Raw genomic sequence first — 17,375 nt, 5'->3', positions numbered from 1 at the left:
TTCTCTGTTGCTTTCTTTAGTTCTTGCTATGTAGAATAAATGTAGTCTGAATGCAAGGATGCTAAACGTGGTTGCCAGTTGTGCTTAACCTTGGCCTGGTCTACACTAAAAATTCAGCTGACTTAGCTATGTGGCTCAAGGGTTGAAAAGTCCCATCTCCTCCCCTGAGTGGTGTAGTTAAGACAACCTAATCCTCAGTGTAGACAGTGCTAGGATGATGGAAGAATTCTTACCTCGACCTAGCTACCACCTCTTTGGGAGGTGGATTACCTACACTGATGGGAGAACCACTCCCATCAGCGTAATGTAGTGTCTACATTGATGTGCTACAGCGGTTTAAAAAATAGAGTTCTGATTTGCATCTCTAGCTTAAGAAAACCTCAAAACTTACAAAAACATGAACTCAAATGTTATGGCTTCTGATTTCATAAGTAAAAGAAAAAAAGGTTTGAATACTTTGCAACTCTTTTAATTCAAGACTTGGAAGTGCTGTGGTGTAAAGTGGGTATTTATATATATATATATGTGATCATTGCAGTTGTGACATTTTTGCTTGCACTGTTAAATATAATAGATTATGTTTAGAATTTTCATGCATTCATATATGTAAGCAAGCACCAATGATTCGTTGTTTCTGTTTTCTTTAGCATTGCTTAGCCGAGCCTGTGATGTTTTTATCTTAAAAGATAGGGTGGACCCTGGCTGAACAAATTATTTTTACTCCACTACATAGATTAGTGGGGTTACAGGGAGGCTGCTAAAGAAGATGAAGGTATTTAATTACTTGAATTATTTTGTTTGCAGGAGAATCTGGTTTGGGAAAATCCACCTTAATTAACAGTTTATTCCTGACTGATCTTTATCCAGAACGTTACATTCCTGGAGCTGCAGGTAAATTTGACTGTGTTCTTATTTAAGGCCCTACATCATTCAGTCCAAGTACACATCTCCAAACTTGTTTCCTTTCACATCCTCCTCACCATTATTCCTCCACTCTGACAGTGACTTCAGCCATGAAGCCCCATTCATTTTTCTTCCATGCCACTGATGCATGGAACAGCACTCCCAATCACTGTTGGTTAAGCCACTCTGTTCTCATAATTTAAGGTTTGATGTCTCCCTCCTACAAACTCACTTCTGCTGTTACTCCAACGAGTATAAAAAAAACCCCAAGCTGCAGAAGATGTCTATATGCCTAAACTGACCTTGTGATTTTACTGTAATCCCCACTTCCTCCAGTTGATTGTTACCTTGCAGTGGTCATGTCTAAAATCTAGATTATAAACTCTTCAGGACAAGAAACTCCCTGTCTGTAAAGAACCTAGCACACTTCTGAAAGTTAAAAAATTAATACATTAAAAAACGATCATTGCAGCATCATTACATGTGACATACCACTGTTTCCCCACTCATTATATTCTGGGTATTTCAGTTAATCATAGGTTGTGTTTACACTTGTATTAGCTTATTTGATGTGTTTTTCTGAAGGATTCTGCATTACATAGTGGTGGAGGTGTAACTTACTTAAAGTGTATCGTAACCGATCTGGTTCATGGGCATCTGTGGGGTTGGACAAGAGAAATACTAATGTTTTAAACATTATTTTATTATAGAGAAAATAGAGAGAACAGTCCAAATCGAAGCTTCTACAGTAGAGATTGAGGAGCGAGGGGTGAAACTCCGTTTAACAGTAGTTGATACACCAGGATATGGCGATGCCATTAACAGCCAGGACTGGTATGTCTGTTTTAGCCACCAGGATGAATCTTTAAATCTATCTCTGCTTATGTTGTTGTATGTATTTGTTAATCCTAGTGTTTTGTTTTCTCCTTTTTATATATACCTTGGTGATTCAGTGGATGGGAGTGGTCTTTGGAGAACAGTGTGTATTGTTCCTGTATTTTTTGACATGCAAAGGGGAAGCAACCACTTCGTTGTTGTTTTTTTAATAGCAATGTATTGTTATCTTGGGATCACATTAGAGAGTGTCTTCCTACCCCGTCCATATTTATCTAGAAAGAAAACACTTATAAAAATAGTCCGTAAACTTCTCATACTTTGTTCTTTTTCATAGTAATCTTCTTCCAAATAGTTTCTCTCATATTTGGCAAATACAGAATCTGAAGTGTGGGAATGGAGGGACAGGGGAAAGGTGACGTGTGTGTGTGTGGGGGGGGTGGGGGTGTGGCGGTTGTAGAGGGAGGGTCAAGGGCTCCCTGCATTGAAGGCAGCAGCACAGAAGTAAGGGTGGCAATACCATACCATGCCATCCTTATTTCTTCGTTGCTGCTGGTGGCAGTTCTGCCTTCAGAGCTGGGCTTCCGGCCTGCAGACACCACTCTCCAGCTGCCCAGCTCTGAAGGCAGCACAGAAGTAAGGGTGGCAATACTGCAACCCCCTAAAATACCCTTGTGACCCCCCTGCAACTCCCTTTTGGTCAGGACCCCCAGTTTGAGAAATGCAGCTCTCCCCCCATGAAATCTGTATAGTACAAGGTAAAAGCATACACAAGACCAGAGTTCATGGGGGGAGACAAGATTTCATGGCCTGTGACATGTTTTTCATGGCTGTGAATTTGGTAGGGCCCTACTTATGCATTTTGATTAAGAAAGGAAGGATAGCTCCATCCTATTTTTAAAGAAGGAAAACTACCTCTGTGGTAGCTGCGTTTTAAATGAAAATACAATATACTGTCACTGGTGAGTGGCATGCCAACTGGGAAGTCTAGATAATTTGTACATCCTATACAATTGGAGTCTAAGAACCCCTGGTAAAATTAATTTCTCTTGGCTATTCATTTTTATTGTAATTAAGCCACACTGAACAGAGAAAAGAAACATTAAATAAGCAGATGACTTATTTGCACATTATGCCACTGAAAATAAATAGTCATAAGATCAAGCTTTTGTGAAGGAGATAAACAGCTGATGTAACTACAATTAACAAACACCACTTTTCAAAATCTTGTGGTGGTGTACATGTGATAACATTTGAGATAATGGAGAAGAATATAGTTGGCAAACTGGTATATTTTTTTCCTGTCTGTGGAGCGCTTTGCAAGAAGACCACTCTGAAATGGGAGTGATTAGCTTCTTTTACCATGTCTCTTACATGTGCTTGAAATACACTGGATGAAGGGTCAAAAGTGTGGTGGTAGTGGCAATTGTATCTTCAGTTTCCTGGTCCTCAGTCTATGTTGTTAAACTAATCAAAACAGAGACTTCTGAATAACTGTTAAGTATCTTTCTGGACTTCAGTGCACTCTTGCTCATTGTCAGTAATGTTGACTTGAGCTTCCTTTCGCTGGAATTAAGAGCTGTTAAGCCAGTGTATTGTGTTACAATGAGAACTTCCTGTTGATTGCGTTCTAATGCCCTTTGCTTATTCTATCAAGATGTTTCTTAGAGACCTACAAGTTCAGCTCTCCCCTTCTTCCCCCCCCGCCCCCTTTCTCGGCATAGGCTTTCCAAGCAAGGTAATTCCATGGTGAGTCAGACACATCTGAAAAACTTACTATAAAATTCTGTACTAGGTTTTCAATGTTAATTCTCAGAACACAAGCTGTGACTTCACAGTATACGATAGAAACAATTTTCCTGCAAAATAGCACATGTGTATCTTTTGGAAGATTTACACAATGATTCTCACGTCTAATTTTTTTCCCTGTCCCCCATCCCTCCGTAATAAATTTTTTAAAATCTCCCTTGTCCTATCTAAGTACTGAAGCTTTATGAATAGTTGTATGTGCACACAAGGAAACAGTATCCTTTGTAGAAATAGCTTAACAACCACTTTGGCCTTTAAAACTTGTTTCATTGTGACAGAAGGAATGGTAGTCAGAGTACACAGAACGTCCCTTGGCCTTTTCAGAAAGTCTTGACTAGGGCAGCTATGGAGACAGCAGAGAGCTAAATTACACTTCTCATCCAAAGGACGGCACTACTAAGGTAGTACCTCCCATTTAGCACTGCGCTATTACCACTGAGTACAAGCCTAAGTCTTGACTGGGGACCTGAATCCATGCACAACTACCTTCTCTCAACGATATCCTCACTGTTTCCTGTAACCTAACATTTGGTGCAGTTAGGGTTTGCCAGCATATGATGTTTGTGGAAACACACCAGCTCGGAAGGTGCTAAATCTCAACCCGTTACCATTTTGTTATACTAAAATGAATGTCTCTGATCAAAGTATTGAATGGTTGTATGAGATGTAATGTAGCATGATTTCTGCCACATGGCTAATATTAACATTTTAGCAATAATACACTGAATCTTCTTGACTAGGTATCCCACCCAACTGCCTCTGCTTTCTGCCTTTGGATTCACTGAAGGGCCAAATTCAAGTGTTTGTATTTCAAAGAGCAAGACAGGGACGTGTTATATGTATTTCCCATCCTAGGAGGAACAATGGCAATGAGTGGGAGTTGGGAGGAGGTAGTCAGTAGCCGTCTGTCGATAGGAAAGGGCAGCACTAGGAGGTGGGGGAAATGAATAAGAAAATAGATATTCTCCCACTCCCACGTGCATCTCAGTGTTATTTGCAAAGCATTTTTAAACAGCTGAAAGAGGAGATTGGGTCTCAAGTGGGGTGGCATTCTTTTAGTCTAATGTAAACCTATACTTGGGTGTGAATGACCATTTTGGTTCTGGAGTGTGGCATTGTTGTGGCTGCTGCTGCTGGCAGCTGCTTGATTGAGGCATATCCCTGGATGATAACACGGGTGTTTGTGATGGAAGGTCAGGAATGCACAGCAGATCTGCTATGCAGAAGAGCACGGGAGAGGTAGAAATGTAGCATCCCTCATTATAGAGGACATATGGGATTTTTGTAAGGAATATGAAGAGGTTTTGGTGACACTTTAGACAAAAGCTACATTTATAAAGCGTTAATGTTTTAATGATTAATTGTTACAGATCAAATTGATGCTTATAAACGTGATTTATAACCATGTGTAGCACCTTCTACTGAAGTCCTTTTAACCATCTGTAATGTATACTATTCATGCTTATGACATCTACTGTCACTTTATAAACTATTGTAGGCAAAGTTGGTAGCACCACCTATACTTAAGATTGTCTGACATTTTTATTGTAAGTCCCTGTTTTCAGTTGCTTACAATTTGGCAAAGTTATAACCTTTTAGGCTGAGATTTTTCATTCCAGGTGTATGATTTAGGTTGAAGGCTTTGGAAAGTTTCAGCAAAAAGGGTTCAGCCCTTTCCAAGAGCCAGATTAGGAAAAAATACATTGTTTTGCCCATGTTAAAAAACAAACAAACAAAAAAACCCAGCTGTAATAATTATTTTTGTTGCGAAGCCATAGTGTCCTCCGTTCTTTTGAGCATTGACATGAAATTTAGCAAGAGGAGTTGCCTTTTGCTGTTTCTGTGGGAAAAATTGCCCAAATTAGAAGAAGTTATAAGCCTTTGAAAAATCGCAGTCTGGGAAGGGAGATGGGTGTTGTAAGACAGAGTGGGGGAGAAGACTGGGTCTTGGACTGGGAGCCAGATATGAAGTGTGTTGGGGGAAGAGAAGGGAGATGATGTTGGGTTGAGAAGCTGAAGGAGGAGAAGAGACAAGACTGGGACTGGATTGGCACAGATTGGAGAGGACAGGACAGAGGTGGTCAGGCTTGTGGGTTACAGAGCATAAGGGTTTGCAACTACTAGAGATCACTTCCCTCCATAACCTGGGATGGAACCCAGGATTTCTGATTCTGCTGTCGTCAAATGTCTGTGAAGCCCCCTGGTAAAGCATGTATCTCACCCTCATCTAGTTACTGGTCTACATAGAGGATGCCACTCTACTATTGCTACCAGTTACTCCATTAGCTCAGGGTCTGTGCTGTGGATCTAAAAACTCCAATTCTGTTGCTGACCCATATGATGGAGTTGATTTTCTTTAGTTTGCTATTTTAGAAACCTTGGGAGGTACGTACAAAAAACTCTGTTGGAAGAACATTAAAATTGGACAGTCAAGCTCTCAAAAGTTAGGAAGTGCCACTATTAACACCTGTGGAACCTTAATCTAACTACGTTGTGTGAATTAGTTACGATGGTTTTTGATCACATTCTGGTTTAATTTGTATGAACTTTAATGATATATGCACACACAAATGAGGATAAAACAAACCATTGAACAGCTGCACATTAAGTGAGCACAGTCTGTCCTGTGCACTCAGTGCAGCAAGCCCCCTGTGGGAAATAAAATGTGATAATGCATATGCTCTAGGGGAGTGAATGAACGTTGTAGACAGTCTTAATTCTGGCACTTCCTAACTTTTGAGTGATTCACTTGGAAACCTTAACACTCTTTTAACATTGTTTTTTGTATGTAACTTATAAATATAGCCTTACTTTGAAGTGTGAGGGAGGATTCTTTATGGCAGTTTCAGAATCCTGACAAGACAAGGGTGCTCTGGTTCTCAAAATAACTAAACACAGCATTTGCAGCTTATTGCACTGCATGCAGTCTCCCTCAGTCCTGGCGTGGGCTAGGCAGTCAACAAAGGGACTACTGACAACAATACAGCTACCAAACTCACTTGTTTAATACAGGTATTCAGTATATTTTCTGTTTCATCTTTGTCCCAGTGTGACAGGTCACTTTTCAATAGAGCTCACTGGTTTGCTGATAGTTATCAGTTCTGTTGTTCCTGGCTTTTGTGGGGCTGAATTTGTGTTTTTTGGCAGCTCAGGTTTATTTTCCATTTTTCCCAAATGAACTCTTTAATGTAATGATTGCGTTGTTTGCCTTTACGGTACATAGTACAGGATATGCTGTCTTCTAAGTAATGATATCATAGTGGTGCAAAGCCAGGTGTTTCCCGGAAATTAGAAGGTACCATACACTAATGCCACGTTTATAGGAAAAATTACAGTTAGGACTATAAAACTGCACGTATAACAATTATGCTGCCAGAGAAACTTGTAACCAGGGGTGTTTTCCCATTGTTTCTTCTTGGTTTCTGTTCTAATATTCATGTCTCTTCAATCTCGTTATCTTTCACCAGCTAAAGGGAGTTTTGTTTAAAAGATCAACAGCAACATAAAATGTATTGTCCTCTTTCAACATGCCTGGGGTACTACAAATGTTAGGTCTTAAAAATGAGTTTTAGCAAGAAAATACTGAAGTTTCGCAAAAGTAATTTTTTAAGACATTCCTCTGCTCTGTACTTTCTTTCCCTGCAGCAAAATATATAACCAGTGAAGTACAAATGAGAGAGACACTAGAAATATGCATGTTAATTCTATTACTAATACCACTGACCTAAAGAAGGTATCAGTTTACAGATGGGTTCTCCGTGGATTGTGCCAGAAAGGAGACACCTACGTCTTACATGTATTTCCAGGTTACTGTAGTTTCACTTTTGAAGGCTTACCACAGTATATTGGAGACGTCTCTTCTGCTTGCATTTAAATATAAACCTTAAACGCCTATTGTAACCTAGGTTTTACAGTAACATAAATAATAAGACATGCAAGAAATGCCAGGTAAACAGATGTGTATGAGAATTAACCAGTAAATCAAAAAGCTTAAAACTTGCTAATAATTCTGTTTCTGTGTGTATAAAAACGTGACTGAGCTGGGGGGGAGTGAATGCTTTCAATAAGTCTATCTTGGCCCTGGTTACTTCCAGTCCCTCATATCATGATTTAGGTTGTGATAATGATATTTTCAGACTTAAGGTTAGATTTCTCTCTCCCAACAGTTCAGTAAATTTTTTCTGTGGATTTTAATTATATCTAGGGATGTAAATACCGTTTAAAAATTTAACCATTTAAACAATTGGCCTGGGGTTAACGGTTAAGGAGGGTTAACGGGTAAGACTATTGCTTACTGGTTAACCTTTTATATCCCTAATTATATCGTTTATGCTTGTTTGTTATATTTGACATGTAGACCGAGATAATCTCTTCTGCTTCTGTGAGCAAAAGGGAATAATAAATATGTTGTGGTGATATTTGAGGCGAGCCCCATCTTGACAGTATCATTCTGTCCCTCTTTCTCCTAAGTCAGAGCTGAAGCTCTGTATGGGGGTAAGGCAGACAGTGAAAGGGGATATGCCCTGGGGATGTTCTTGTGGATGACCTGAATGAAGTTAGTGCTGCAGAATCCCTTGTACCACCAACACTTGCACAGCTATAACAGATTTGCCAGTGGTAGCAAAATGTCCTATCAAGAGGTGGAATGGGGTAAGAGGGCAGTGTTCAAGGGCTGTACCTCACCATAGATTCTTGTGCCTTCTGTCTGATCAGATGCTCAGGATCCTTAGGGTTGAAAGCAAGAAAACCTCCCTGTTACAGTCTACATTTGCAACAGGCAATGATAGTCTAACCCCTACTCTTTTGCCCTCCCTCAACTTGCATGTCCAATGGTAAATTTGACATGTACCCATGGCACAAAGTATCTACTTAATCTTATGTTTGTATCCTCTGGGCTCCCTTGCATCTCTCCATTCTCTTCATTGTTTGTTGTTGTCACGCCAAACTTATTTAAATTGTTAACACTTCGGAGCAAGGAACATGTCTTTTTTTTTAGATTTTTTTGGTGAGGCATCTAGTACACATTGGGGTGCTCAAAAACAACAAATCTGCTCAGTAGTACATGCTTTTTCTTTTTTTTTTTAAAAGCCATAATTTTATTTTTCACCTTTAATAGCTACTGTTTGTGAGATCAGTTAATATATCAGATGTAAGTTGACATTCCATTACTTCCTTCCAATGCATATTTTAAATTGCCTTGAGATAAGTAAGAATTTGCCAACATAAGAGGTTTCTGGATGGTGGCAAAAATAGCTTAATAAATCACACAATGTTTGAGCACACGTCTTACAAATATATTTAGACTGAATTGAAGCAGACCAAAATACCAGAATTTTTATAGGTAACTATAGAAACCTGATTCTAAGGTCAGGGTTGTCAAACTGCTAATCAAGAGGATATCCTGGCTATGCCATTTGTCAGCGGGTTTAAAACAAACAAACCAAAAAAACCACCCTATGTTCCTGTCTTTGTCTTGTCTCACCGTTGAGTTTATCTCTGAACTTGCAGTTAACCTTTTCACCCAACAGAAGTGAATTTAAAGTTGCTCCAGAAATAAGTAGTTATGGGGCAGGTTGTTGTGTATATCACAATGAACAGTTTTTTTTAATTCATCATCAAAAAAGTGCTCCACAAGAGACAGTCTTAGGAAACTGAATTCTTCTATTCAGAAGTGTTAATCACATTCCTTCTTTGCTCCTCCCTTCGCCATCACAAATAATTAAAAACCAAAAACGTACAGCCTGTATAAGATGCCTCTGTTTCTTCCTACCACAGCTTCAAAACAATCATCCATTATATTGACAATCAGTTTGAAAGATACCTACATGACGAGAGTGGTCTGAACAGGCGCCACATTATAGACAACAGAGTCCACTGCTGTTTTTACTTCATATCACCCTTTGGGCATGGGTAAGAAAATAAATACTTATATTTTAGGGTGTTTTGTCCTTAGCATGAGTTTAGTAACTTCCCTGGCTTAGAGACTAACCTTCATATTAATGGAGTTACTTCCCAGTTGTCAGTTAGCCAACTCAATTAAAACAGGCTTTGGGTTTAATGACCTCCTTCTGCTTTGTCTCTATTCCGGTAGGAATTTAATATGGAGGAATAAATATTCTCAGAAACATAAAAGCTGGTAATATTCATATTATCGAGACGGAAACTTTAATTACAATTCAACCCTTACATGAGCAGCTCAATAGATAAGTGCTCCAAGTCATTTACATTTACAGGACAGATTGTTTACATAGATACCTTGAATTAAGGGCTACTTGTGTATTGTTAGTACAAGTGCAATAATCCTGATACTTGCCACTTAATATGTATGCTTAATAGTCCCTTAGGTTTAATTTGTTTTTGTTTTCTTTTTTCCTACTTGTAGGCTGAAGCCTTTAGATGTAGAGTTCATGAAAGCGCTTCATGGAAAAGTCAACATTGTCCCTGTGATTGCCAAGGCTGACACTCTGACACTGAAGGAGAGAGAGAGGCTGAAGAGAAGGGTAAATATAACGACCAAGTGTCAGAAAAATGTAGTCCAGCAGAGGGCTTGAGCCAGATAAAAATAAACTCAGGTTGAACACCATTAGCTGAATCACAGAACATTTCAGACATAAGACCTGACTGTTACCTAGTGTAAATCAGTGTAACTCCACTGAAGTTATTGGCATTACACTAAGTTACCCCAGATGAGCATCTGGCCCACAGTGTAGAAATGATCAAGGAGAAGTGTGTGTGTCCCAAAAGGTTATTGCAGCACTTCCTTGTGATTTTTAAGTGTGTTATCAAGATGTGTTCTCTAACCTCATTGCTATTAAAAGAAGCATGTCTCCCTGCCTCAGTTTTTAATAGGACAGTTATTTGTTTGCATGAATATCAGGATGTACTTAGGGCTGTACTGGAGAAGGAAGTTTACCAGACAGAGCTGATAATGTAAATCTTTCACTGTTGAAAGATTTACCTACCTTATTTAATTATTGTTTGCCGAGCCTTTCCAAGAGTTGATTTTCCTGCCGATACGCTGCTAGGGTGGGTTTTACAGTGGTAGTATGTATTTTTATGGTTTTGGTAGTCTTTATTCTTATTACTTATTGCATTTTAAATTTTACCACATCTGACAAAATTTACACAATGAATGAGAATGTAATCTTTGCTAATTTATTTTTATTCACTGATTCTATAAAACTGTGTGGAGTCAAAGAGGGGTATGGGTAGGTGGCGAGGTTTGAAATGACAACATTCAGCAGAGAAAAATTTAATTCTGATTGTGAGTTTGAACTGCAATATTACTATTCCACAGAATATTTCAATTAAAATCTTACTTTTGGGTCAACTTGATGCTGTCTAGTTTGTCAGTCTTCTAACCTCCTTAGAACCAATACAAATCTAGCTGGCAATAAGTTGCCCTTGGAAGAAATAAGGGTCATGGGAATGAATTGACATTAAACCTCTGACAAGTTCTGTATATGGGGCACAAATATACAGTGGATAATAAATTCTCATAATGGATTTGAATCTTGCAAATTGAAATTGATACTCCTAAATTTTTAAAAGCAGTTCTTCAATCATACCTTCAAACATACTCCGTAATACACATCATTAAGGATCTACAACCTACCCTGAGGGACGATCCATCACTCTCACAGATCTTGGGAGACAGGCCAGTTCTTGCTTACAGACAGCCCCCAAACTTGAAACAAATACTCACCAGCAACCACACAACAAAAACACTAACCCAGGAACCTATCCTTGCAACAAAGCCCGTTGCCAACTCTGTCCACATATCTATTCAGGGGACACCATCATAGGCCCTAATCACATCAGCCACACTATCAGAGGCTCGTTCACCTGCACATCCACTAATGTGATATATGCCATCATGTGCCAGCAATGCCCCTCTGCTATGTACATCGGGCAAACCGGACAGTCTCTACGTAAAAGAATAAATGGACACAAATCAGATGTCAAGAATTATAACATTCAAAAACCAGTTGGAGAACACTTCAGTCTCCCTGGTCACTCGATTATAGACATAAAAGTCGCAATATTACAACAAAAAAACCTTCAAAAACAGACTCCAACAAGAGATCGCTGAATTGAAATTAATTTGGAAACTGGACACTATTAAATTAGGCTTGAATAAAGACTGGGAATGGATGGGTCATTACACAAAGTAAAACTATTTCCCCATGTTTATTTTTCACCCTTACTGCTCCTCACACCTTGTCAACTGCTGGAAATGGGCCATTTTGATTACCACTACAAAAAGTTTTTTTTCTCTCCTGCTGGTAATAGCTGAGGGCTTGGCTACACTTACAAATTTGCAGCGCTGCAGCAGGGTGTGAAAACACACCCTCTGCAGCGCTGCAAATTGCGGCGCTACAAAGCGCCAGTGTAGTCAAAGCCCCAGCGCTGGGAGCCGCGCTCCCAGCGCTGTCCGTTATTCCCCACAGGGAGCTGGAGTACGGACAGCGCTGGGAGAGTTTTCTCCCAGCGCTGGCGCTTTGACTACACTTAGCGCTTCAAAGCGCTGCCGCGGCAGCGCTTTGAAATGCAAGTGTAGCCAAAGCCTCACTTAACAGATCACTCTCATTATAGTGTGTAGGGTAACACCCATTGTTTTATGTTCTCTGTGTGTGTGTGTGTCTATCTCTTCCTACTGTATTTTCCACGGCATGCATCTGATGAAATGGGTTTTAGCCCATGAAAGCTTATGCTCTAATAAATTTGTTAGTCTCTAAGGTGCCACAAGTACTCCTGTTCTTTTTGCTGATACAGACTAACACGGCTGCTACTCTGAAACCTTAAATTATACTGTAATTGATAAGCACTTACAATATGTGAAAACTTTTTTTGTAAAAGCAGCAAAAGAGTCCTGTGGCACCTTATAGACTAACAGACGTATTGGACCATGAGCTTTCATGGGTGAATACCCACTTTGTTGGATGCACATCCTTTGTAGTGACAAGGAATAGTGGTTGGATTTAGCTAACATGTGCTAGTTAAGCCTGACCTAAACTTAACCACTTTTCCTAGTCAAGACAAACCCTTTGTCCATCTTACAGAAAAAACAGATAAACCAAATAACCTCGGAATAAAGATCCAGAACCCATTCTGAAGGAGTGCTGGAAAACATTCATGAAGGTGCTCAAAATGCCAGTGTTCCCAACTACACAAGGAGCAAAAATTCTTCTAAATCTTTTTGTACGTTTTTTAGCAGCTTTCTACTCAAACTATTGCCTCAAAGCACCTATTGTTAATGTATGAGCATTGAACAACATATACTATACTCTTCCAAAAAAAAAAAAGTATCAGAGGTGTAGCCATGTTAGTCTGGATCTGTAAAAGCAGCAAAGATTCTTGTGGCACCTTATAGACTAACAGACGTATTGGACCATGAGCTTTCATGGGTGAATACCCACTTTGTTGGATGTGCATCCAACACTCCTTCAGAATGGGTTCTGGATCTTTATTCCGAGGTTATTTGGTTTATCTGTTTTTTCTGTAAGATGGACAAAGGGTTTGTCTTGACTAGGAAAAGTGGTTAAGTTTAGGTCAGGCTTAACTAGCACATGTTAGCTAAATCCAACCACTATTCCTTGTCACTACAAACCCCAAAACATTGATGAGGAGAGAGACAGTCAGACAAAGTGCCCTATCCTAGCACTGTACTCTCAAACAAAAACAAACCAACCCTCTAAGACATGTCTGCTTGTACGACTTACACCAGTGTTAGCCCTGCTTGTGTGCACTAGTGGCGGCTGGTGAGTGAGACGAGTTCATCATCTGTTTAGCATGTTCTTTTGGGAGCTACCTTTTTATATCAACTAAATTTGATCTTTCAGCATATTTACTCTGGACCATTAGATGAGCTCCGTGGATCCAATTTTCAGGCATTGTCACCTGAGTTAGTTTCCAGTTCTGCATTTGGCGGCAGGCTGAGTGCTTAAGGAGTTAAAATTTGGGTGTGTAATGTTAAAGTATTCCTTGAAATTACAAAGTAGATTCAATGCTAAAATGATTATTCTGCTCCCATTTATATTTCAACTGAAATTTAAACTGACATAAAAGCAGAGGTTCTGCATGTATGCCCCTTTCTCCAAAAGCAACAACTCTACTCTTTTTAAACATAGCTGGATGTATGCCAACCAGGTTTAGTAGTTGCTAGGATGGTCATTCAGTCATTGCTGTCACTATCCTGGATTGAACATCCTGTCTTGATAGCACTCCTTTCCCGTACTGTTTGGTGACCTTCCTTTGGTGTCGAGCATCAGATAGCATGCATGTGATGTGGCATTCATTATGAGGTAATGGCAGAGAGGGTATAACCAGCAGCGATTGCAGTGAAATACAGACAGCAAGCAAACCTATTTCCTGATCTCCCTTAAATTGGATTGCATGGCTTTCAGCATAAACCCTACGTGATATTAGATTGAGGTTTAGCGGTAAATATATATTTTATTGCAATACTGGCAAATAGAGGCAAATCCTAGCACAGCTTCCTATAATAAATGACTGTAAATTAATGAAACCTCACTTGATCATATTTCTTTCACATCAATCCAAATTTAATTCAACCTTCCCAGTTTGTAGCATAACATAGTTCTGATAAATAATTCTTATAAACCACCCTTGATTTATATTGAAGGGCATTGTTGTTGTTACAGCAATGTGTTGCCCCACCATAAAAAAAAAAAGTGGCACCTAAACGGTTTCCAGTTATGTTGTGATTAAGAAGAAGATAAACAACTTTTAATTGTTTTTGGTCTGCTGGCAGAGGTCAATACAAATGGTTTAACTAAGTAAAATGTGTCATCTGGTTCCAAAGCTTTGAAAGCCTAGCTACTGTATATTGTTCTAACTAAAAGCATCTCAGTTACAAAATCTCTTATCAGGAATAAGAATAAAAATTTGCCTTTGCTGGAATGGCTTTGATATTGTTTTACATGTCTCTGCCATTTGGCGATTAATCTAAGGTAATGTTTTTGTTTTCATTCTTTGAACTAAGCAAAAAGATCAGTTGTAATGCTTGTGAAGGAAACCCAGCTTGGAGTAATTCCTGTTTTGTCTTGCTGGAATTCAAAGTTGTGTGGTTTTTTTTTTTTATATTTTTTAATTTTTTTAAAGAAACTCTTGAGTGGGAAGAACTGCAAGGTGGTTTCACAAGCTGTGCCATGCAAAGCCGCTAAGGAAACCTGCTCAAAAGAATGACTTCATCAGAAGGGAACTAGTATTTTGACTTTTTTAATTTCCCATGGGAATGCTAATCTGTAGGAACACAGAACCCCCTGAGGCCAATAAAACTGAGATTTTGAGATGCAAAATGCTGTTTCATTGTTGAAACCATAAAATACAGTTTGTTTTTATTGCAGTTCTTTTTCCTCGCAGGAAAGCACTAGGTTTAACAGCTGTAATATATTCTAGCATCCCTTGTTGTTGGCTTTCCCTTTATTGTTTCAGCTGCATTTTTATCTCTAAAATCTCAGTCAGGCTCAGTGTGCTTTCTTTTTCCATGCATCTACGTGGAAGCAACAAACTGCAATTCTGCTTCACCTATACCAGCCATGCATGTCTCATCATTAGGTGACACTGTAAACTCCAATAAATTATATTCTGCAAAACAGTACTAACCTCTAGGTTTATATGGCTCCAAGCTAGTATCCCTTGCTGTTATATATTTTGTCTTCAGTTGAAATGGGGCTAATGTTTCCCCTATCAAAATGTTTTTCTTCTTAACTAGTTGCTCCGTTGTGGACTCGAGCTAATTTTGATTCTTAAAATGAAATTTACTTAAAATCCCCCTTTCTAATAAAAATAAATAAAATAATTGAAAGCTGTACTTCCGTTTTTCTAAACTAACATTACTTCCAAATTTGAAACCCAAGACATAACCCTTTAGATATTCAGATTCTGTTGTTAAAATGTGGCATATAGCTTATTTGGCATTTTTTTCTAAAAGTTTAGAAGGTGGCGGGTATGGGGACCTCCATGTAGGCACTACAGAGGTGCTGTGGCTTCAGGTTCATTATATTTTACATTGAAAACGATGGCTTACACTCTGCACAGGAAGAAAAGATCCTAAGAATATTGGTGGGACATACACAAGGGTAACTCTTGTACATGTTCCCCCAGCCCCCACCCTGGATTAACAAACGGCTTAAAAGTCATTGAAACTTGGGTGATAGAAGCTGTAGAATGAGAGAGCGTTTCCTATAACAGATTTACTGGGTACCATTATAACAGAAACACATAGGAACAAATGATATTGGCGCAGGCTCCACAGCAAGATCTCTTGTGGACTCAGTAGCTGCATCTGTACTAGTTAATTTAGTACCTGTTTCAACACTGGTGCAGTTACATCAGTGCTAATTAAAGTGTAAGCACTTACGTGGACAGGACTTCAGTGTCTTTACCACTGTGTTGTGAAAACTTGCTTTCTTGTCATTGTGGAGGCCTTAGCCTAGTCTACACTAGGCTTTAACCATTGCAGTTGCACTGCTATTTTAAACAGACACTAACTTGCTAGTGTAGATGCAGCCATGGAATACGGTTAGGTAGTTTCCACAGTTACAGTTCCTGGGTTGTCTAGAGCATCCAAGATAACTTTGAAGATGGAATGTTGACTTTCCACCAAATTGCTTAATGTTCTTTTCAGTGATGCTAAGAACAGCCACACTTTCTTGTATGTGAACAGAATCTCCTCAGTGTTATAGAGGGAGGAAATTCTCATTTCAGGCCTTTTTTTTTTTTATAGTTTAGAGGATCACAATGGAAGTGTTCTCCTCTGTTTTGAAGGGAAAATTAAATAGTATCACCTTTTGAAACTGCCAGAGGTCTAGAGTTAAGCTAGCTGCTTACCCCTGCAGTGATTTCATTAGGAAAAGTATGTATACAGAAGTACAGATTAGTGTTTCTTAATCCCAGACATTAGTTACAATAAGGAGAATTGTGTGTGGATATCTTTCGCTGTTAAAATGGAGAAGGAAAGTAATTCAAAATCCTCTAAGTGGGACATGGACTTAATTACAGTTACAGATTAGATGATATAAACCTTTAATTTAGCATTTGTTCCATTTTTGAATACATAGCATATAAAATACATAATGGATGCACACATTATGATCTGTGCTTGCTATTTTTTGAAGCTGTAAGTAATGAATATCTCCTCAAAATCCACTTCTGGTCCTTGCTTTTTACCATTGACGGTTTCTTGTGTGTTGTCTGCTCCTGCTTCCCAGACAGAGGGAGGGCAGTATGTATAAATTCCATCTATGTTAATGATTTGCTTGCGCTATAGCTAATTATTTTTAACTCCTTGCTGTCTCTTCAATGCCCCTGTTCTTTGTTGGTCTTTAAGACCCATGTTTATTTTGATTATAAACTCTCTGGAGCAGGTACCATGCTTCTTTTAATCTCTATAAAGATGCGTTCAAGAATATAGTGCGATTTTTTTTTGTTAATATCCATAGTCAGGGATGTGCTCCAACTTTAGTATGTTAATAAACTGAATTCTGTAAAGTTAAGTTCAAATTAATTGATTAAGGGCCTGGTAACAGCAGGGTGTTTGGTTTTTTTTTAATTCAAACTTTGAATTCAGTGAACTGTCGTCATATAAACTACTGAATTCAGAAGCTATTTGAATCAGCTTGTTTACATTTAAGCTTAATTGTTTTATTTGGGTGCCAGCATGATATAAACATACAGTAAAATGAGTTTGAGAATATTTTACCATGCACTTTGATGTCCCAAATCTACATCTCCGTGAGTAATGGGGACATAGGTGGCAGAGCTGTCATTCATATTTAACCATTTGTAATTTTGTAGCCCTTGTC

The 17,375-nt window shown here is 38.8% G+C and overlaps 1 protein-coding gene across 1 annotated transcript in view; it reads left to right on the top strand.

Moving 5' to 3' along the window:
• The window catches only part of LOC120386355 (septin-2), a 61,101-nt gene that overhangs the window by 10,890 nt on the left and 32,836 nt on the right, over positions 1 to 17,375 (top strand). The window contains exons 4-7 of the mRNA XM_039505588.1: positions 805 to 891; positions 1,614 to 1,737; positions 9,322 to 9,456; positions 9,929 to 10,046. Coding sequence (XP_039361522.1) covers positions 805 to 891; positions 1,614 to 1,737; positions 9,322 to 9,456; positions 9,929 to 10,046 — 464 coding nt within the window. The remainder of the gene's footprint in view (positions 1 to 804; positions 892 to 1,613; positions 1,738 to 9,321; positions 9,457 to 9,928; positions 10,047 to 17,375) is intronic.

This window comes from Mauremys reevesii, linkage group 18 (genome assembly GCF_016161935.1).
Source record: "Mauremys reevesii isolate NIE-2019 linkage group 18, ASM1616193v1, whole genome shotgun sequence".
NCBI classification, from domain to species: Eukaryota; Metazoa; Chordata; order Testudines; family Geoemydidae; genus Mauremys; species Mauremys reevesii.
This window is presented reverse-complemented; position numbering and strand designations above follow the sequence as displayed.